Source organism: Pelodiscus sinensis, chromosome 22 (assembly GCF_049634645.1).
Source record: "Pelodiscus sinensis isolate JC-2024 chromosome 22, ASM4963464v1, whole genome shotgun sequence".
Lineage (NCBI taxonomy): Eukaryota > Metazoa > Chordata > Testudines > Trionychidae > Pelodiscus > Pelodiscus sinensis.
The window spans coordinates 23,549,228-23,565,477 of record NC_134732.1 but is presented as its reverse complement, the minus strand read 5'-3'; the positions used below and the strand labels follow the sequence as shown (position 1 = coordinate 23,565,477).

At 56.4% G+C, this 16,250-nt stretch overlaps 1 protein-coding gene across 1 annotated transcript in view; it reads right to left on the bottom strand.

Annotated features, from left to right (window-relative positions):
• Positions 1–10,776, bottom strand: part of CRB2 (crumbs cell polarity complex component 2) — a 61,650-nt gene extending 50,874 nt beyond the window's left edge. Inside the window, exon 1 of the mRNA XM_006121946.4 lies at positions 10,391–10,776. Coding sequence (XP_006122008.2) covers positions 10,391–10,472 — 82 coding nt within the window. The 5' untranslated portion in view covers positions 10,473–10,776. The remainder of the gene's footprint in view (positions 1–10,390) is intronic.
• Between the last annotated feature and the right edge of the window lie 5,474 nt (positions 10,777–16,250).

The following is a 16,250-nucleotide window of genomic DNA, read 5'->3' as shown; positions in this document are numbered from 1 at the left end:
CTTCTCACTTCATCCTCCCTCCCTTTCACCAGGCAGGGGCAGGGGGTTGGGGGGCAGGCTCTGGTCTCAGATTAAGGGATTGGGGGGGGGGCTCTGAGCTGACCTTGGGGCAGGCAGTTGGGGTGCCGAGGAGGTTCTAGGTGCAGACTCTGGGAGGGTGTTTGGATTGGGGTGCTCGGGGCTAGGACAAGGCCTTGGGGTGCAGGAGGGGTTCGTGACTGGCGTAGGGGTTTGGGATGTGGGCTCTAGCTGGGCCCTGCTGGGGGCTCCTGGGTGGTGGTGCAGTGGGGCTAAGGCAGGTTCCCCCCGCCCTGGCCCTGCACCACGCCCTAAAGCAGCCAGCAAACTCCCTCCTAAGTCCCGCTGCGCCCCCGCCCTGCTCTGTGGGGAGGGGGGCACCTTGACATCAGCGCCCTCCAATCCCTCCCCTGCCCCGCACAGCAAGCAGGAGGCTCCCGGGGAGGCAGCTCCGAGGCAGAGGGCAGGAGGTGCCCAGCAGTGCGAGGGGAGGCAGAGGAAGTGCCTCTTGGCTCCCCGATCTACCAGTAGACCCCGAGCGAGTGGTTGGTGACGGCTGCCCTACGCCGCGTCCGTCCACCCAACCACCATCGTTTCTGGGCTGCCAGCCCTGGGCGCTGCGAGGCCAGAGCCGGTACCGCTTAGGAGGCACTTGGCTGCGGTGGGGAGGGAGCCAGAGACGTCCCTTTGGGGTCAGGACTCGGTTTCCTCGCCCCGCAAAGTGCTAACGGGAAGGGATGAGTCACTGGCCGTGGCAGGCTGGTCTCCCTGGGAACAGAGCGGCTGAGTAGGCAGCAGCGTGCTTGCGTGGGCCGGCGCTGTGCTGAGCTGGCCCCCGCCCGTGCGGAGGGGGCGGGGTGGGAAAGGCAGCAGGTGACAGGCTGGGGAGAGGGCGGGATGCAAGCCCCTCACTCTCTGCTCCCGGGGTGGAGGCGAAGGCCCATTCGCGTGGGGCGGGGAATGGCTCTGGACAAATGTTTCAGGATCAGAGAACCTCTCCCCTCACTGGGCGGGGGCCGCCGGACACTGTAGGAGCCGGAATGGGTTTGATTTCCAGCACGGAATAAGGGAATTATCTTAGTGATGTAGGGAGAGGCGCGAATCGCCTACCTCGCCCGCATCACGCACCCGTAATTAGAGGGTAACTCGCGGGAGGTGCTGGGAAGAAACGTGGCCACCTCCCAACACAGGGCGAGGTACGGAAACGTCGGCTCTCCATCACGGGGCCAGGTCTCCAGCTGCAAGAACCCCTGAGATCAGCTCCCAGGGCACAGACGAAGTTCAACTCTGGGATTGTGCCCATGGGTACGTCGCATGTGGCTCTACGTCCAGTCCAGCCTCCATTCAAGGAACGCCGAGCACTTTTCAGACACCCATTCATAACCCTCTGTAAATGGGTCTTCTCCCCGGCTTACAAATAGGGAAACTGAGGCAGAAAGTGCCAAAGAGACTGACATTCCCACGGTCACGTGGGGCTTGCCCCAGAGCCAAGGCAAAATACCACAGGAGGAGGATGGGGTCATGGGCCTGTCATTCACATGCAAAGCAAGACGGGTGGAATCTGAGGAAGTTGCAAAGACCGGCAAGGGAGTGACAGAAAAGAATGCAGCGAAGTGTCTTTTTAAAAATAGCATTTAAATGTCATTAGCCCTCCCATTGTCTGCAAAGCCCTATTAGCTGTTGGAAAATAACTCGAACGTCAGCCCAACGTCCAAGGCCTCTGCAGGCGCCACTCACACCCTTCACCACGGCACGTGCCATGCAACAAATCCATAAATACACGACCAAAACTGTCTGCCCCTCTGCACTGGGGAAAGAGCGTTTTTCATAGTCTTGTCTTAGCCACCTGGTGCCAAATCACACAGCCTCGTCACAGCCAACGGGAGTGGTTGGGATTGGTCCTGCCTTGGGCAGGGGGCTGGACTTGATGACTCCTGAGTTCTCTTCCAGCCCTATAGTTCTATGATTCTAACATCGGTCTCCTTTTGAGCCTCGAGCGGTGACGCTAAGAAAGTTTTCCCCTCCTTTGGGCATCTCCGAAAGAGTTCCCACCCTGGGCAAGCCTGGCTCAAGCCAGGGCTTTATCCTGGCAGTTCTCGCACTGCAGCCTGGCCCCTATCATGTCCATTAGGTGTGGATTTGAAGTTACCCAATTTTTTGAACACCCCTCTGCGTTTTACAATTCCGGGGGCTGACTCTCCTGGAAGCTGTGCACTTGGGCTGCCCTGCTGATTAGCAGGTGCTAATCACCGGTGCCCACCGCCAGCAGCAAGTGTTTCTATGGGTGGTGCACATCCACACATGCCTCAGGGCACCGCACAAAATTTATTCTGCACATGGGTGGAAAAATTAAAGGGGACCTTGCTGAGCCCCTCTGGAAATTGTTGGACGGCCTCCAATTGCGTCTCTGCGCACCCCAGGCTGACATGCAGGCAAGCACCCCCTTTCTGTGACACGTCCCAATTGTCAGGGCTCGCCAAGCAGCAGCGAGCCCCACTCGCCAGCCACACGGTTTTGCGCAGTTCTGCGCTCTGTGCATGTGCGGATCACTCTGTGCCGGCTCTTCTGGGTTGTATTCTACTCGCTATGGGCAAGTAGATTACATTATTTGTCGAGCCCTGCCAATTGTAAAGGCTGTTGTTTCCTTTGGCTTATTAAAATGTCACCCTAACATTAACCATGCACCCGGTACCTGCCGCTTCCAGCTCCTCCAGACAGCTCCCCTGATCAATGCCGGCCTCAAACACTCCTTTCACATTCCAGCAGGGCACTGGCAGACCTTGGGGTTATCAGCCCAGCCGGCACCTTGCTCCCTTCACGGTGCCGGGCACCTTCGACGTGGGCGCTGTGTGGAGCGTTGAACGTTCCACGTCACCACGCGCAGCGGGACATTACGGCGGAGTCGCGGGGCTTACGGAGAGCGGCGTTCAGCCAGAGAGCTCAGAATTTTCCCTGTGCACATGCCCCGCAAGTGAGGCTACTTATCGGCTGCTTTGTGGCCTGGAATCTCCCAGCAAAGAGACACAAATATCCAGAGACAGATAAGGAACGGGACCCGGAGTCCGAACGGCTGGGGCCTACTCCCAGGCCTGACAGTAACCATGCGACCTTTGGCAAATCTGTGTTCTTTTGTAACTCAGTTTACCCAGAAAAAACAGCTACATCAGCTCCCGCTGGGGTTGGGAGGTTTAATTAACCTGTGTAAAGAACTTGGAGTACTTAAGATGAAAGGTTTTATAGAAGTAGGGAGCTTGATATGAAATACATATCCACGATGCAGGCTCGCACTCATGCGCTCGACGTTTTACAGCTATTAGCCCAGCGCGCTCCAACCTTCTGAAGCACGAGATTGCTTTTTGAATGTAAGTGCAATCCAGGATCTACCTCAAATATTAACACCCCTGCCCCATCTCCCTCCTGCTCCTTCTCCAAGGCCCCGCCCCTCTCACTCCATCCTCCCTCTCTTGTCCATCCTCACTCACTTTCATCAGGCTGGGGCAGAGGGTTGGGGGGCAGGCTCTGGTCTTGGGTTAAGGGATCTGGAGTGGGGGGGGGGGCAGTTAGGATGTAGGAGGGGTCTAGGTGCAGGCTCCGGGAGGGTGTTTGTGCAAGAAACTTCTTGCACTAGTGCGCATCCACACTGCAAAAGCACATCGGAAAAGCGATGTGCTTTTGTGCAAGAGAGCGTCCCCACTGCACGGGCGCTCTCTCGCAAGAAAGCTCTGATGGCCACTCACAGGAGGGCCACCAGGGCATCTGTGCGTCTTTCGATAGGCTGTTTTTGTGCAAAAAAACCCGTTTTCCGTCCACGCACACCTTTTGGTGCAAGAGCTCTTCTGCAAAAAGGAGTTATTCCTCGTAGAACGAAGAATACCTACATCGCAAAACCCCCCTCTGTTCTGTCGATTCGCTGTCAATTTTCTTGCACAAAAATGCGCTTGAGGTGCGGCCACTCCGTGAGTTTTTGCGCAGAAACTCTGCAGTGTAGACAGCCTCAGAGTCTATGCAGCATTGGTCTGAGTTCTTCTCCCTCTTCCTGCGTCTCCCCGCCAGCAAGTCACTGAGCTCAGACAGCACAATGCCAAGCACCCAGGGGAGACAGCCAGAAGAAACAACACCATGCACCCGGCTCAGACTGCGATGCTGTTTTTAACTGCTGCACACTGGAGAGCATCTCCACGTGACAGGAGCCTGAAGAGCGCCGAGTAAGGGAATGCACGCTCTCCCTCCCGCTGCAAAGCTTTCCCGAGGGAAGTGGACAGGGGGTTTATATGCGCCCAGTTTCGACACCTTTGTTACTCCGCGGGCACAGTCCTACGAAGGTTCTAGCCATCTGCCACTCCATGTTTTAACACGATCTTTTAGGTAACGATTACTGGATTCTTAAAAAGGTCTCATCAGTGCTGCAAAAAACTATTTAACCTGTGGGATACCAGGGCGTGGGGAGTAAATACCTTGCAGGTGTGGAATGGCCGCCGTCATAGCTGTGGATTTTGTGATATTTAATTTCCGCTTTCCACTATCACTGGCTTGCAGGACACAAGCTACAAGGCGGCGGGTTTTATAGTCCCTCAGGGATATTTCCCCTGCCCGGTTTGTTTCCAAAAAGCCCTGGCACAACCAGGAGGAGCAGGCTTCGAGGGGCAAAGGGACAGCAGACGTGCCAGGTGAAACCTGGGAGCAACAGGCACGAACAATCATGGTGATCACTCGGGGCAACTTCTGCCCGTGACGACGGCACCTACTGCTCTACCCGGCATGTCTCCTGCTACCGTAAGAAGCCAAGGCTGACGGCAGACAGGCAAACTGCCCAGGTACCAAAGCCACAGTCCCCACAAACACAACAGCCGCAGAACCCTTCAATAAACGAACGGAAAGAGCTGTTTCCATGGCAACAGAAAGGCATGTGCTTATATTAGTAAATCCCGGCTGACCTCCCATTGATCTTCCCCTGGCCTGGTCAGCGCGAGGGATTAGCAGGAGCGAACGCTCTGGCCAGTTCCCAGGATTCGCTCCCCAGGAGGGAAACATGGCAGCCAGGCAGAGCATTCATCCGGACGAGCTCCCCGCTGCTCTGACGAGTCAGCCACGGGCACCACGAAACCCCGCTAGCCACGCGAGACTTGCAGCCGCCACGCGGGCTGTGCTGAGAGCCACGTGGGAGTTGCTCCCATCCTGGGCTCTCCCCGATTTCCGTGGCACTGGTGACCCAGTGGTGGGGACTCGGGAAACCCAGGCCACTGCTAACCTGCCCGATAAACGTTGCGGGCGTTACAAACGTCATGCTGTGAGTATGTTAACACGGCCTGGCAAAGCCTTCTGGTGCCGATTTGGCCTTGCCTAACCTATACCCTGAGCTCTTCCTCCGCCAACCATCCCAGGGGTGTCCATGGGGAGCTTGTGTTCAGGCTGTGCACACGGGGGGCCGTCTTTCCAGAAAGGCCAGTGCTTGCATGGAAACCCACCAACCAGCCGAGGCGCTGGGGGCGGGGGCTGCTTTGCCCAGGGAGGAGAGTTTGGGCAGGGCACCTGGAGCGGAACAGAGCGCTCCGATCGTCCGCTGGTTCCCCCAGGCCCAGGAGAGCTGCGGCTGAGCGAGCGTCATGTGACGGGCTTATTCGTGTGTCGTGACTGCCAGAGCCTGGAGGATTCATCCCCCTGGGTCCCCGGAGCTGGGCGGCCTGGTTGGCGGAGGGTTACCGGGCACGTAGGACAGATCGCAAGGGAGAGAAATGAAAAGGGTTGAGAGCTGCAAAGAGGAGGAGGGCTGGTTACAACGCTTCCTCCACATTTGGCAGGGCTGGGTTCAGGGGGCGAGTAGCCGGGCAGCTGCCCAGGGCGCCTGATGGCAGCTGTAAGGGGCACTGTGCGCCTGGCCACGTGGTGCCCCCTAGAGCTGCCATCAGGCACCGCGCCCGATTGCAGCTGGAAGGTGCGCAGCGCAGCGCACCGGGGGGCGGGGCCGCGCATGAGCCTGGGGGCAGAGCTGCGGATGCGTCGTGAGCCCGCTGCCCGGGGCACAGGAATGGCTCGAACCAGCCCTGCCCCCAGCAGCCATCGGGCGTTGATACAGCGGTTCAAGCAGCCTCCAAGGCTACACCTACACCGCAAAGCGCGCGTCTACGCAACACGCCGCTATTTCGAAATACTGGCGCGCTGGGGGACTGTTTACTCCGGCTCCTGTAGCCCGCGTTGCACGAGGAGGGAGGGTGGAGACGGCGCCTACAGCCGAGGGAAGCTATGTCGACTTCAGCTGCGTCATTGCCGTGGCTGACGCTGCGTCGCTTCGCTCGACGTGAGCCCTGCCGTGGAGACGTGCCCTGGAGAGACTCCGCGGTGAAGCAGAGGCAGCGGGAGCGTGGCAAGGCCCCCCCCCCGGCTGTGCTAAGCGGTGGACAGACCCTCTCCCGTCGGGGTCTTGGCAGAGCTCGCACACTCTGGGCACGGCAGGACGCCGATCGCCAGGAAGCTCGGAGATCCAGATGCAGTGCCGGCCAGTCAGCGCGCAGTTGCTCTCAGATGGCACCTCCCTGGTCCGGCACCCTTGGGATCCGACTGATCCCGCACAAGGGAGTCTGCCGGACCAGGGGAGGCCTGGGAAGGGAGGTCACCAGCCTCCCTGCTGGGCACGTGTCCCCTGCCACTTGCCACTGCTGCTCCTGCAGTCCCGTGAGCTCCTGCGCCCCCCGCCCTGCCAGTGCTCGTGGCCCCGCTGGGCCCCCCACTCTGCCAGCTGCCGGCTCTGGTGCCCCGTAGGCGCTGATGCCCCACTGGCCATGCCGGCCGGCTCCCAGCCACCGGCGACCTCTCCCCTGGGGCTCTCCAGTCCGGACACAGGTCTCTGGATGTTGCCCGAACAGAGCAGTTCAGCCTGTACTAACTCAGTGGCCCAGCATGCTGCTCGACAGCCTTGTGCAGCTCCAGGCACCCTTCAGCGGCGCCAGCAAACAGGCCTGGCTACGTGTGGCCTTTGAAAGGTCCCAGGGCCTTTTGGCAAATCTCCGCGCGAGTGCTCACGAAAATCCGGTGGGCGTGTTGCTGCGGCTCAGTGCGGTCCCCTGTGCCGCCAACAGCGCGAAACCCCTGTCAGATCAGACCTGAGTCTTGCTTAGCTGGATATAGCTTCTCCACTCCCTGGCTGCACTGCCGGGCCCTTTAAACAACTGACAGGTTCAGAGGTGGCTGCATTTTAATGGCGGGCGAATCAGCCACGATTCCAGTTTCTTGTATTTGTAGAGTGCTGCTTTAGGGCCAAGGCATCGGACTCTGCACTGGGACGTCTGGGCTGAATCCCCAGCTCCGCCACAGCCTCGCTTAAGGTGCCTCAGTTTCCCCTTGCAGAATGGGAGCCCTATTTGCCTACTTGGAAGGAGACGAGTGATCACTCCAGGCTTTCTGCCTCCTGATGTGTGATAAATTCCTGAGCAGCCGTGCCCAGCGCCAAGCAAGAATCCGCAGGGCAGACCAGGGCCAGAAGTATGGCTCAAAATATTAATAAGGTTAATCAGAGCTACCGCACTGCAGGGAATTAAACCCACCGTTAGCACAGAACCAGAGAGCCAGACAGGTCGCTGCTGTCTGTCTAGTGGTTAATGTAACGTCTTCTGTTACAGAGTTCCAGGGTTTGCGGGAGGATGCGAGAGCTGTAAATCCATGGTTTACGGGAGTTTTGCATATACGGCCCCTGGACCGCTTTGATCTTCCAGTTCCTATTGCACCCCTGTATTTCCCCTTCATAAACACACCTCTGGGCTGACCTTCCTGGGTTACACAGTCTCTGATCTCTCAGCCATTGCCACAGATCAAACGCGGGAATCGGGGCGTCCCTGGAGATTGAGTGAACCAAAGTGGCTCACGAGCTTTCGTTTCTAATTCCAATGTAAAGACGTCGGCCGTCAACAGACAGCGGGGAGACTGCAAAGGGGGCGCTGCTCTGAACAGCATTTTGAGACGCCCGTTCTGTGTGTGGGTCAGAACTAATCGCAAGAGCCCCCTGGAGAAGGGATGTTTGCCTGCCTGTGTGTTTACAATCCGTGTCCCAAGCCTTGGCGGGACAGGAGGTCTGAGCAGCAGGGCTGGATTAAGGGGGGGGGGGGCTAGCCAGGCAGCTCCCCGGGGTGCCAACCTATGGGGGTCGCCTGATGGCAGCTGTAAGGGGCGCACAGTGCCCCTTATAGCTGCCATCAGGTGCCACGCGCCCAGCACCCGGATCGCAGGCAGCAGCAGCTCCCAGCAGCCACCCTGCAGCGGCCACCCAGGGCGGGGGGCCGTGTTAACCCCCGCAGTGCCCCAACCTGCAGCGCAATTAAACTGTCTGCCCGGGTGCCGGAATGGCTCGGTTCGGCCCTGCTGGGCAATAAGGTGCCTGCTTACGTGCATGGAGGCTGAGCAACATGGAAGTTCGGTTTAAAAGCCGCTTTCCGGCAGGTGCTCGTCGAGGGACCAAAATGAACTAGACCAGCGTTGGCCGAGAACTCCTGGCTCTGCCCCTGCTCCAGCAAGCCGCAGACTGGGACTTGTGTAGACAGCCCCAGAGTTTATTCCACACTTGAGAACCTGAAGCTAATGGGGGTCTAATGGCTTCACCGCATGGCTGTATAGTGACGGCTAGACACTGGACATCTACACCCCAGGGTGGTTCCCCATGACTCATTCACTCTGGAAGTCGCTCTGTGCCTCAGTTTCCCATAGCTGTAAAACGAGGCTAACAATACTTACCTGCCTCACAAGGGCAGGCCTTTTTAACAAAGTGCGTGGAAACCTTGCGGGGAGTGGGGTTACAGAAATGTAAACCCCGTACTACTCAGTCTTCTGGCAGAATTCCCCCTGAACATGAACGCGGGCGTCTGTGGAAACGTTAGCGTGTGGTGCGCTTTACAAGTGGATTGGTAAATAGGACACCCACTCCAACCCCAACCTGTCGCTTGTGCCCGAGAGAGAGACGCTAGCCAGGCACTGCTGAGGCAAAGCGCCATCTGCCCCCAACGAGCAGCCATCCCCTTTCTGAGCTCCACTGTCACACGGGGCGGTGGGCCTTCCTTCTGCACCACACAAAGCCCGGGGAATTGCTTCACACTTGCAACCGGTCGCTATGGTGACGGGATACAAAAGACAGCCCCACTGCGTCCCTGTGGCCAGAGGAATTCCAGGCACTTGGAGCCAACGGGTCGGACAAAGAAGTCAGGACGGAACACAGACAAATTCAGGGGGAAAAACTAAACCCGACCGTTCAACCCAAGCGCTGAGCTGCCCGACAATAGCCGAGCGGGGTCGGATTCTGAAAGGAATGGAAGGAAGTTCTGAGGTTTCCACAACTTGAAATAGGACCGAGAGCTTGGACAGAACTAGTTCTATAGACTATGGCACAAAATCTGAATCAATATCTGTGTTTAACAGTCTTAGCTGCCTATAGTTTACCCTCACTTCTGGGCGTCTTTGTCACTGGCTGCACTGCCCTAGCAGAGAGAGGCCCCATCCACGCATTGGCCTGGCACTACTAGGGGAGACACAGGAGGTGAGTTGAATCCCTGTGTTCCTTCCCAGGGAAGGCCGGGCATGCTCCTGACATGACCTTATAATCCCTAGATGACTAAACCAGATGTCTAGGCCCAGTAGATCCCCAGACACCCATTTTAGAAGACACACGGGGAAGCCTATTTTCCAGAGCATGCAAGAAATTAGATGCCGGCGTGTGTGTCTTTTAAGCCCAGATGCAAAGACACTCGCAGGCTGCTAGAGGCTCCCTCTGGCTGTAAAAGTGTATTCCCCACAGCTCGGAAAGTTTCAGGCATGAAAGAAAGTCCAAAGAGCCCCACCAAAATGATACAAACTTGGGGCATCTCCTAACTCTGCATCTTACAGCACACACCATGTTTCTTAAAGGCTTCTAAAATAGCTTCGCCTCCCACCCACCTCCTCCCACAGTCTGTACCAGAACTACCAGCCAACATAGCATATTACTCATCTCCCGGGATGCCCCACTACTGCCAAATGGACTTATAAATGGAAAGTAAAAGCTATTCCTGGGCGTTTGTTCTGCGGGAGTAAAAGCCTGAAGTTCGGGAGAACTTTACTCCTGAGGTTTTCAGCTCCCTGTCTGGTAGGGAGAACAGCTACTGCAATCGCTGGTGGGTGAATTACACATCACACCACAGGGTCTCATTTTTGTGTATAAACACCCCCCACCCCCCGCTAAGCTGTGAAATGCCTTTATATCTCCGAGATGAGATGTCCCCACGCTCCACAGCTACCGAATGTGTAAGCAACACTGTGGTGGTCTCAAGTAACAGAAGGACAAGCAACTCCAGGCTCTTAAGCCAACGTCCGGACGTAGTAACTGTGTAAGAGGCAGACACAGAAAATGAAAACTTACCCCACAGCAGAAGGGAGAAGGGCAGCAGGAGCACAGCATGATACACACTGGCTAGAATTCCCTTTAACTCCATGGCAAGCATCAAAGAAGGGCAGCTCAGGACAGATGCAGGGGCTGGGAACTGGTAAATGCCGGTTCTCCCACCATCCCGGACTTCAGCACAGCGGTGCGATGCGTGGCCCTGGCTCCATGCTTTGGCGACTTCGGGACTAGCACTAACACAGTGGACAGAGTCGCTGTCCACTTTGAAATGCTGCACTCACGCTGGGGGAGTGCACGGAAAACCCGGCCTGGATCCCACGGACCGGAGTGGACCACGGCAGAGGGATTGCGTTGCCCACATTAGCCAAGGGCAGCCGGGTGGCCAAGCAAGAGGTGGCTGTTCGTGGAGGAGACGCGTGTCGGGGAGCAGAGGACAATGAGGGAGGGGCTGGTGTTTTATTCACTTCCTCCCCTGCCCCAAAGAGAGAACATCAGTCTGGGCTGTTTTCTGTTTGCCCAGCAATAGAGGGAGCCGTGTTAGTCTGATCTTGCTAAAACAAAAGGGAAAACGATGGAGCACTTTAAAGACTAACAGGATGGTTTAATAGGTGATGAGGATCTATTCCTGAGGCCCAGGAAACCAGACGGCCCCATGTCTCCTGCAGAGGAGTGAAGTCCCCCCTCCCCCCCTACTCACAAGCTGGGAATCAAAGATAGGACTCCAGTTTCTTCATCAATGATTGTCTAAGAACAAAGCCCAGATGGGGATGAATCACAAGTTTCCCACAGAGGCTGCTTTGTTCAGTGGGGCAATTTGATTAGCGCAAGGCGCTGACCCTAAACCCAGCTATAGCAGTGCTTGCTGCGGCTCGGATACTCGGTCTTCTTGGCGGGGTTCAATGAAAATGGGAGGCCATGCAAGAAAGGGCCCAGAGACCAGGCACCCCAAACGCTCCTCCCAACTTGGATACCGGCTTCTTCTGTGGCCTTGGGTAGGTCACTTAATCTCTGAACCTTAGTGTCCTCAGCTGTAAAGTAAGGCCAGTTATTAGCCTGCCTACCCCAGACGGGCACTACAAGAACGTATTAGCCATCGGGTCATACACGCTCATATGATACCCGCAGAGATTCAGGAATGCAAAACCCATCCCTGATTTGATGCTTTCCTAGGACCACACGTTCCAGTTGCACAATGGGGCTCAGTCTACCCAGCAGCGTTATTTGGGAATAACAAAGAGCGTCTACACCACCAGTCTTTATTTTGCAATAATGTGGAGCTGGAGGTCGTTTTACTCCGACTCCTGTGACCCTCGTTGCACGAGGAGGAAGGGAAGTCAGAAGACGAGTGCTCTTCCTTCGACTTCTTTGGGGCTGTCTTTGTGGAGACAGCCCCAAAAGCCGAGTGAAGCTATTTTAACTTCAGCTACGCAACTGACGTAACTCAAGTTGCGTGGCTTAATTCGCCTGTAGCCCTGCTGCGTAGACGTGCCCTGAGGGAGTTTGCATTCACACTCCTGGTGAAAGGAAAGGCAGTTGCCTGTACGGGGTCTGTGATTTGCTAACCCAACAATCAGCACCAGTGTAAACTATGATGCAAGAGAACCAGAGTGAAACAAGAGAGGAGCTGCAGACTTTCCCATCAGCGCTGCTGTATCGAAACCCTTTCTCCTCCTGACCCAGCATGATGCACCCTGCAGGGGGGATTTCCTGGTCTCAATGAAGTCAGCAGGCATTGGGGGATTTCACAGCAGATGCTTAAGAAGAAAGCGGGGGAAGCCTCTAGCCAGAGTATCTGGGTGCTCGCAGAACAATTGTGCAGCATTCTCCACCCCTCCCTTTAACTCCACCGTTTGAGCATGTGAGAAAGGGCCGTGGGTGGGTTTTCACAGCACCGCCTGTCCTGCTTCTCTGCCAGTACAAAGATACAGGCGCGTTCTGATTTTCAGTGGCATCCCGAATTCCTAGCCGGGCTCCTGGTGGAGAAAAAGTGGATGTCCTGACACCTCTGGTTGTCAAGCGTGTGTTGGAATCGGAGCAATGTCACAGAGGAACCAGGGGGGTGCTGAGAGATGGAATCAGTGCAGGTCTGGAAAGTGACCTGAGAGCCGGCAGAGAAAGGTCCCACAGGAGGACGACAGCACAGCAGGGCTGCGTGCCGATGATGGAGGAAGTGAACCTGGGCTATAGAGCACTTGAGCTTTAAGACCAGGGCTGGGCAAAAGGGCCTCCGCAGGCTGGATCCAGCCCATGGAGGCCCTGCTGCTTCCCTGCCCCCAGGCTAATTAGGGCCTGGGGGCAAGGGAGCGCCCGAAGCGCCATGTGCTGCTGGCAGGGTGGGGGCAGAGCGGAGAAGGCTTTGTCCACTCCCTCGCCCCCAGGCCCTGATTGTGGGGCAGCATGCCAAGCCTCTTCCAGGGCATGGGTGCCTAGTGGGGGGGGGAGTAAAGGGGCTCCCCCACCCCCGGACCAATCATGGTCTGAGAGTGGGGTAGCCCCGCCCCTTCCTGTTTAGGCCCCGCCCCTTCCAGGGCAGCCCGGGGCTACTTCAAAAATTTTTGAATTGGCACCTGAGCAAAAATTATTGCCCACCCCTGTTGAAGACCATTCATTAAAATAGTATTTCTGTCCTGCATGTGATCCCTCGCTGGGGCGGGTATCCCTTCTGGGCTTCAGGGGAGACCTGTCCCGTTCGTTTCCCTTGGCCCCGTCTGTCCCCCTTCGGCATGAAATAGCAAAGACTTGAAAAACGCTATTTAATGAGCATTAGCAAGTGGGAGACATTGTCGTGCGGGTTCAACACCCGTCCGCTGCTGGACATTTAATGACACGTCTCTCGGGCCCAGCAGTTGGCAAACGTCATGCACCACCAGCTCCTTCTAACAACTCAAAGTACCCCATGACGCTAGGGGGCGGGGACCAGCGCCTGAGCCCGGCCTAGCCCTACCACCCTGGGCAGGAGGGCCGAAGCCGAAACCTGAGCGCTGCCACTCAGGGCTTTCGCCCTTCGGCCCTGGGTCCCAGCAAGTGCAGTTCAAATGGGGTCCCTGCCCTCTTGGGGGTCCTGCCCCTCCATTTGCGAACCTGGTGAAATACAGAGACTAGCCAATTGCTCCAAGGAAGTCTGCAAGAGATTGGCTTCTCAGGGCCGCCCAGGCAACTTCTGCCGAAGTCAGTGAAAGTTGCACCTGTGTGACCCAAGACCAGCCTCCGTGTCTGCGAAGGGTTCATCCGCCTTCCGGAGGGGGGGCAAAAAAAATCTGCTTGTGTCCTGTGCTTCACGGAGAACGGAAGCAGCCAGAAAGATCCTGCTTACCTGTGACCTTTCAGTGTCTTCAAATCCAAACTGTAATTGGATTAAATTAATGCGAAGGGGAGTTACGCAGACGGCCCCCCGCCTCCTCCCAAGAGCGGAACAGACAGGGCAGAGGGGGGCCCTGCTAGCTCAGCCCGGCCAGGAATCGGGGCAGCCTCCCGTAGAAATACCCCTCGTGGCGAGTGCAAGGGACTTCCCTTCCTTCCAACTGAAATACCTGGCCTGGTTTTCAAACGCCCACATCTCAGGGGCTTCCTTTGGCACTGGGGCAGCTCAGAATCTCGGGGCAGGGACGGGGGGAGGAATCAGGCTAGAAACCTTTTGTATCTTCTCCTCTGTGCCTACTGCAGACGGGGCGTTCCCAGGCAGAATCCGTCTCCTCAGGCCTCTTCTTGCCCTGGCCTGGTTTAACACACCCTGGGCCAGGGCCTCTCCAACTCCGGCTGCTGGGGTGACAGCAGAATTTAGCCTCCTCCGACATGCGAGGCTCACTACACCCCCCGCGGAGGGTGGGAAGAGCCAGACTGCAGAGACACAGGAGGCGCCCAGGAAAGCGGGGCTAAGACCCACTGACGCAGAGGAAGTCTCTCCCAGCTTGCTGGCCTAATTGGCTGAACAGATAAACGCAGTATCAGGGAAGAGCGTCGCCCGGGGTCATTCCAGAAGCCACAGCAGGATGAATCCAGTCCAGGTTTTCACATGGCTGGGGCCTGGCTGATGCAGAGTGAGAACCGTGGGGGGGAGGCGGGAGGCTGATGGAAGGGGTAAAGAGAAACCCTTATCAAAGACACATCATGGAACTGGACAAGAACCAGGACTCCCACAGACTGTCCCTGGATTTAGACGAGCCAACAACAAACAGACTCCCCGAGTCCTTAGGGGCCGTTCTACCAGGTCTCTCACACACGTCGGATGAGAAACAAACTCCGAATACAGCACCTGCGTCGGTTCCGGCGCGATTAGACTCGGGACCACGTTTCCCTAATTGGCAACTCTAACAGCATCTTTCCTGACATGCGGTGCCCAGAACGGGACACAAGACTCCAGCTGAGGCCTCAGCAGCGCAGAGTGGAGCAGAAGAACGACGCCTCGTGTCTTGCTCACCACACTCCTGTAAATCACATTTGATTTTTTTCCAGCAGTGTTATGCTGTTGGCTCCTATTTAGTTTGTGATCCACTATGACCCCTAGATCCAATTGCAGGCCTGGCGTCCTCCTGGCCAGCAGCCCAGGCCAGCGGGTTCTGAGCTTGTCATGGCTCAAAACCTGAGGAAACCTCAGGCTCTGAGTTTTCCCAAAGAAATTGGGGAAGCCTCTGGCTTAAAATTTCAGAACATTCGAAACACCCGACAAAACGCCTCTGAGGAAGTGGGTTTTGCCTACAAAAGCTCTTGATTCTCTGTCTCACACCTGCCCTTCTTTCTTTCTTTTTCTCCCCCCTCTACTTTCCATTTTGAGTTTTCATATCCCCTACTCATAACTCCGGTCATCTGAAGAAGTGGGCTGTGCCCACGAAAGCTCATGATCCCATCGACATGTTTTGTTCGTCTATAAAGTGCTACCAGACCTTTTGTTGGTTTTTTCTGTAACAGACTAACTTGGCTACCCCCTGAAGCTCTCTAGATTGTCAGTCTCTAAGGTGCCACAGGACTCCTCGTTGTTGTTATCTGGTGACCCCTCAGACTAAAAAACCTGATGTTTATCTAAGAAGCCCTTCATATGTCCTCTCTACAAGCCTCTCCTGGCTTATCTAATCAATGGGCCCTCACCCTCTCTTCTTACACACCCCTGCGGTGCCGAACAGAGAGGAGGCAGGCTGTGCGAGTGGGAACAGGCTCTGAGACACCCAAACTTCTGAGAATGAAAAGCCAGGCAGGTTGTATCTGGCGAGGGTCTGCAATCCTGCCTCCCACGTGCGGTCTCAGAGGGTATGTCTAGACTACATGCCTCTGTCGGAAGAGGCCTGTAAAACAGGCTACCCGACATAGTCAATGGAGCCAGGATTTAAATATCCCCGGCTTCATTAAAATAAAATGGCCGCCGCCCTGTGCCGGCTCAGCTGATTATCGGCACAGCGCGGCAGTCAAGACGGGGATTGGTCAACAGGGGAAGCCTTTGTCGACCGCTCCCTTATGCCTCGTGAAACGAGGTTTACAAGAGTGAGCGACAAAGGCGTCCCCTGTCGACCGATCCACGTCTTAACTACTGCGCCGTGCCGACGATCAGCAGAGCCGGCACAGCGCGGCGGCCATTTTTATTTTAATGAAGCGGCGGATATTTAAATCCTCTGTAGACATACCCTGAGATCCACACGGCTGCAGCCTCCCCTTGTCTCACAAGAAATGGAGATGGAGAATAGACTTGAGGAATGCCCATTCCTACACACACACACCCGTTTACCTGACAGGCCACCTCCCCTCTCCTAGAATGAAGAACAAAATCCAGGATCTCTGACTTGAAGGCCGTAAACTCCAGCCACGAGCTGTGACTCTCTCAGATCAAACACCAAGTGCTTCTCACGTCTATCAAGGGGGAAACGCCCAAGTAACCTGCCATGAAGCGTAA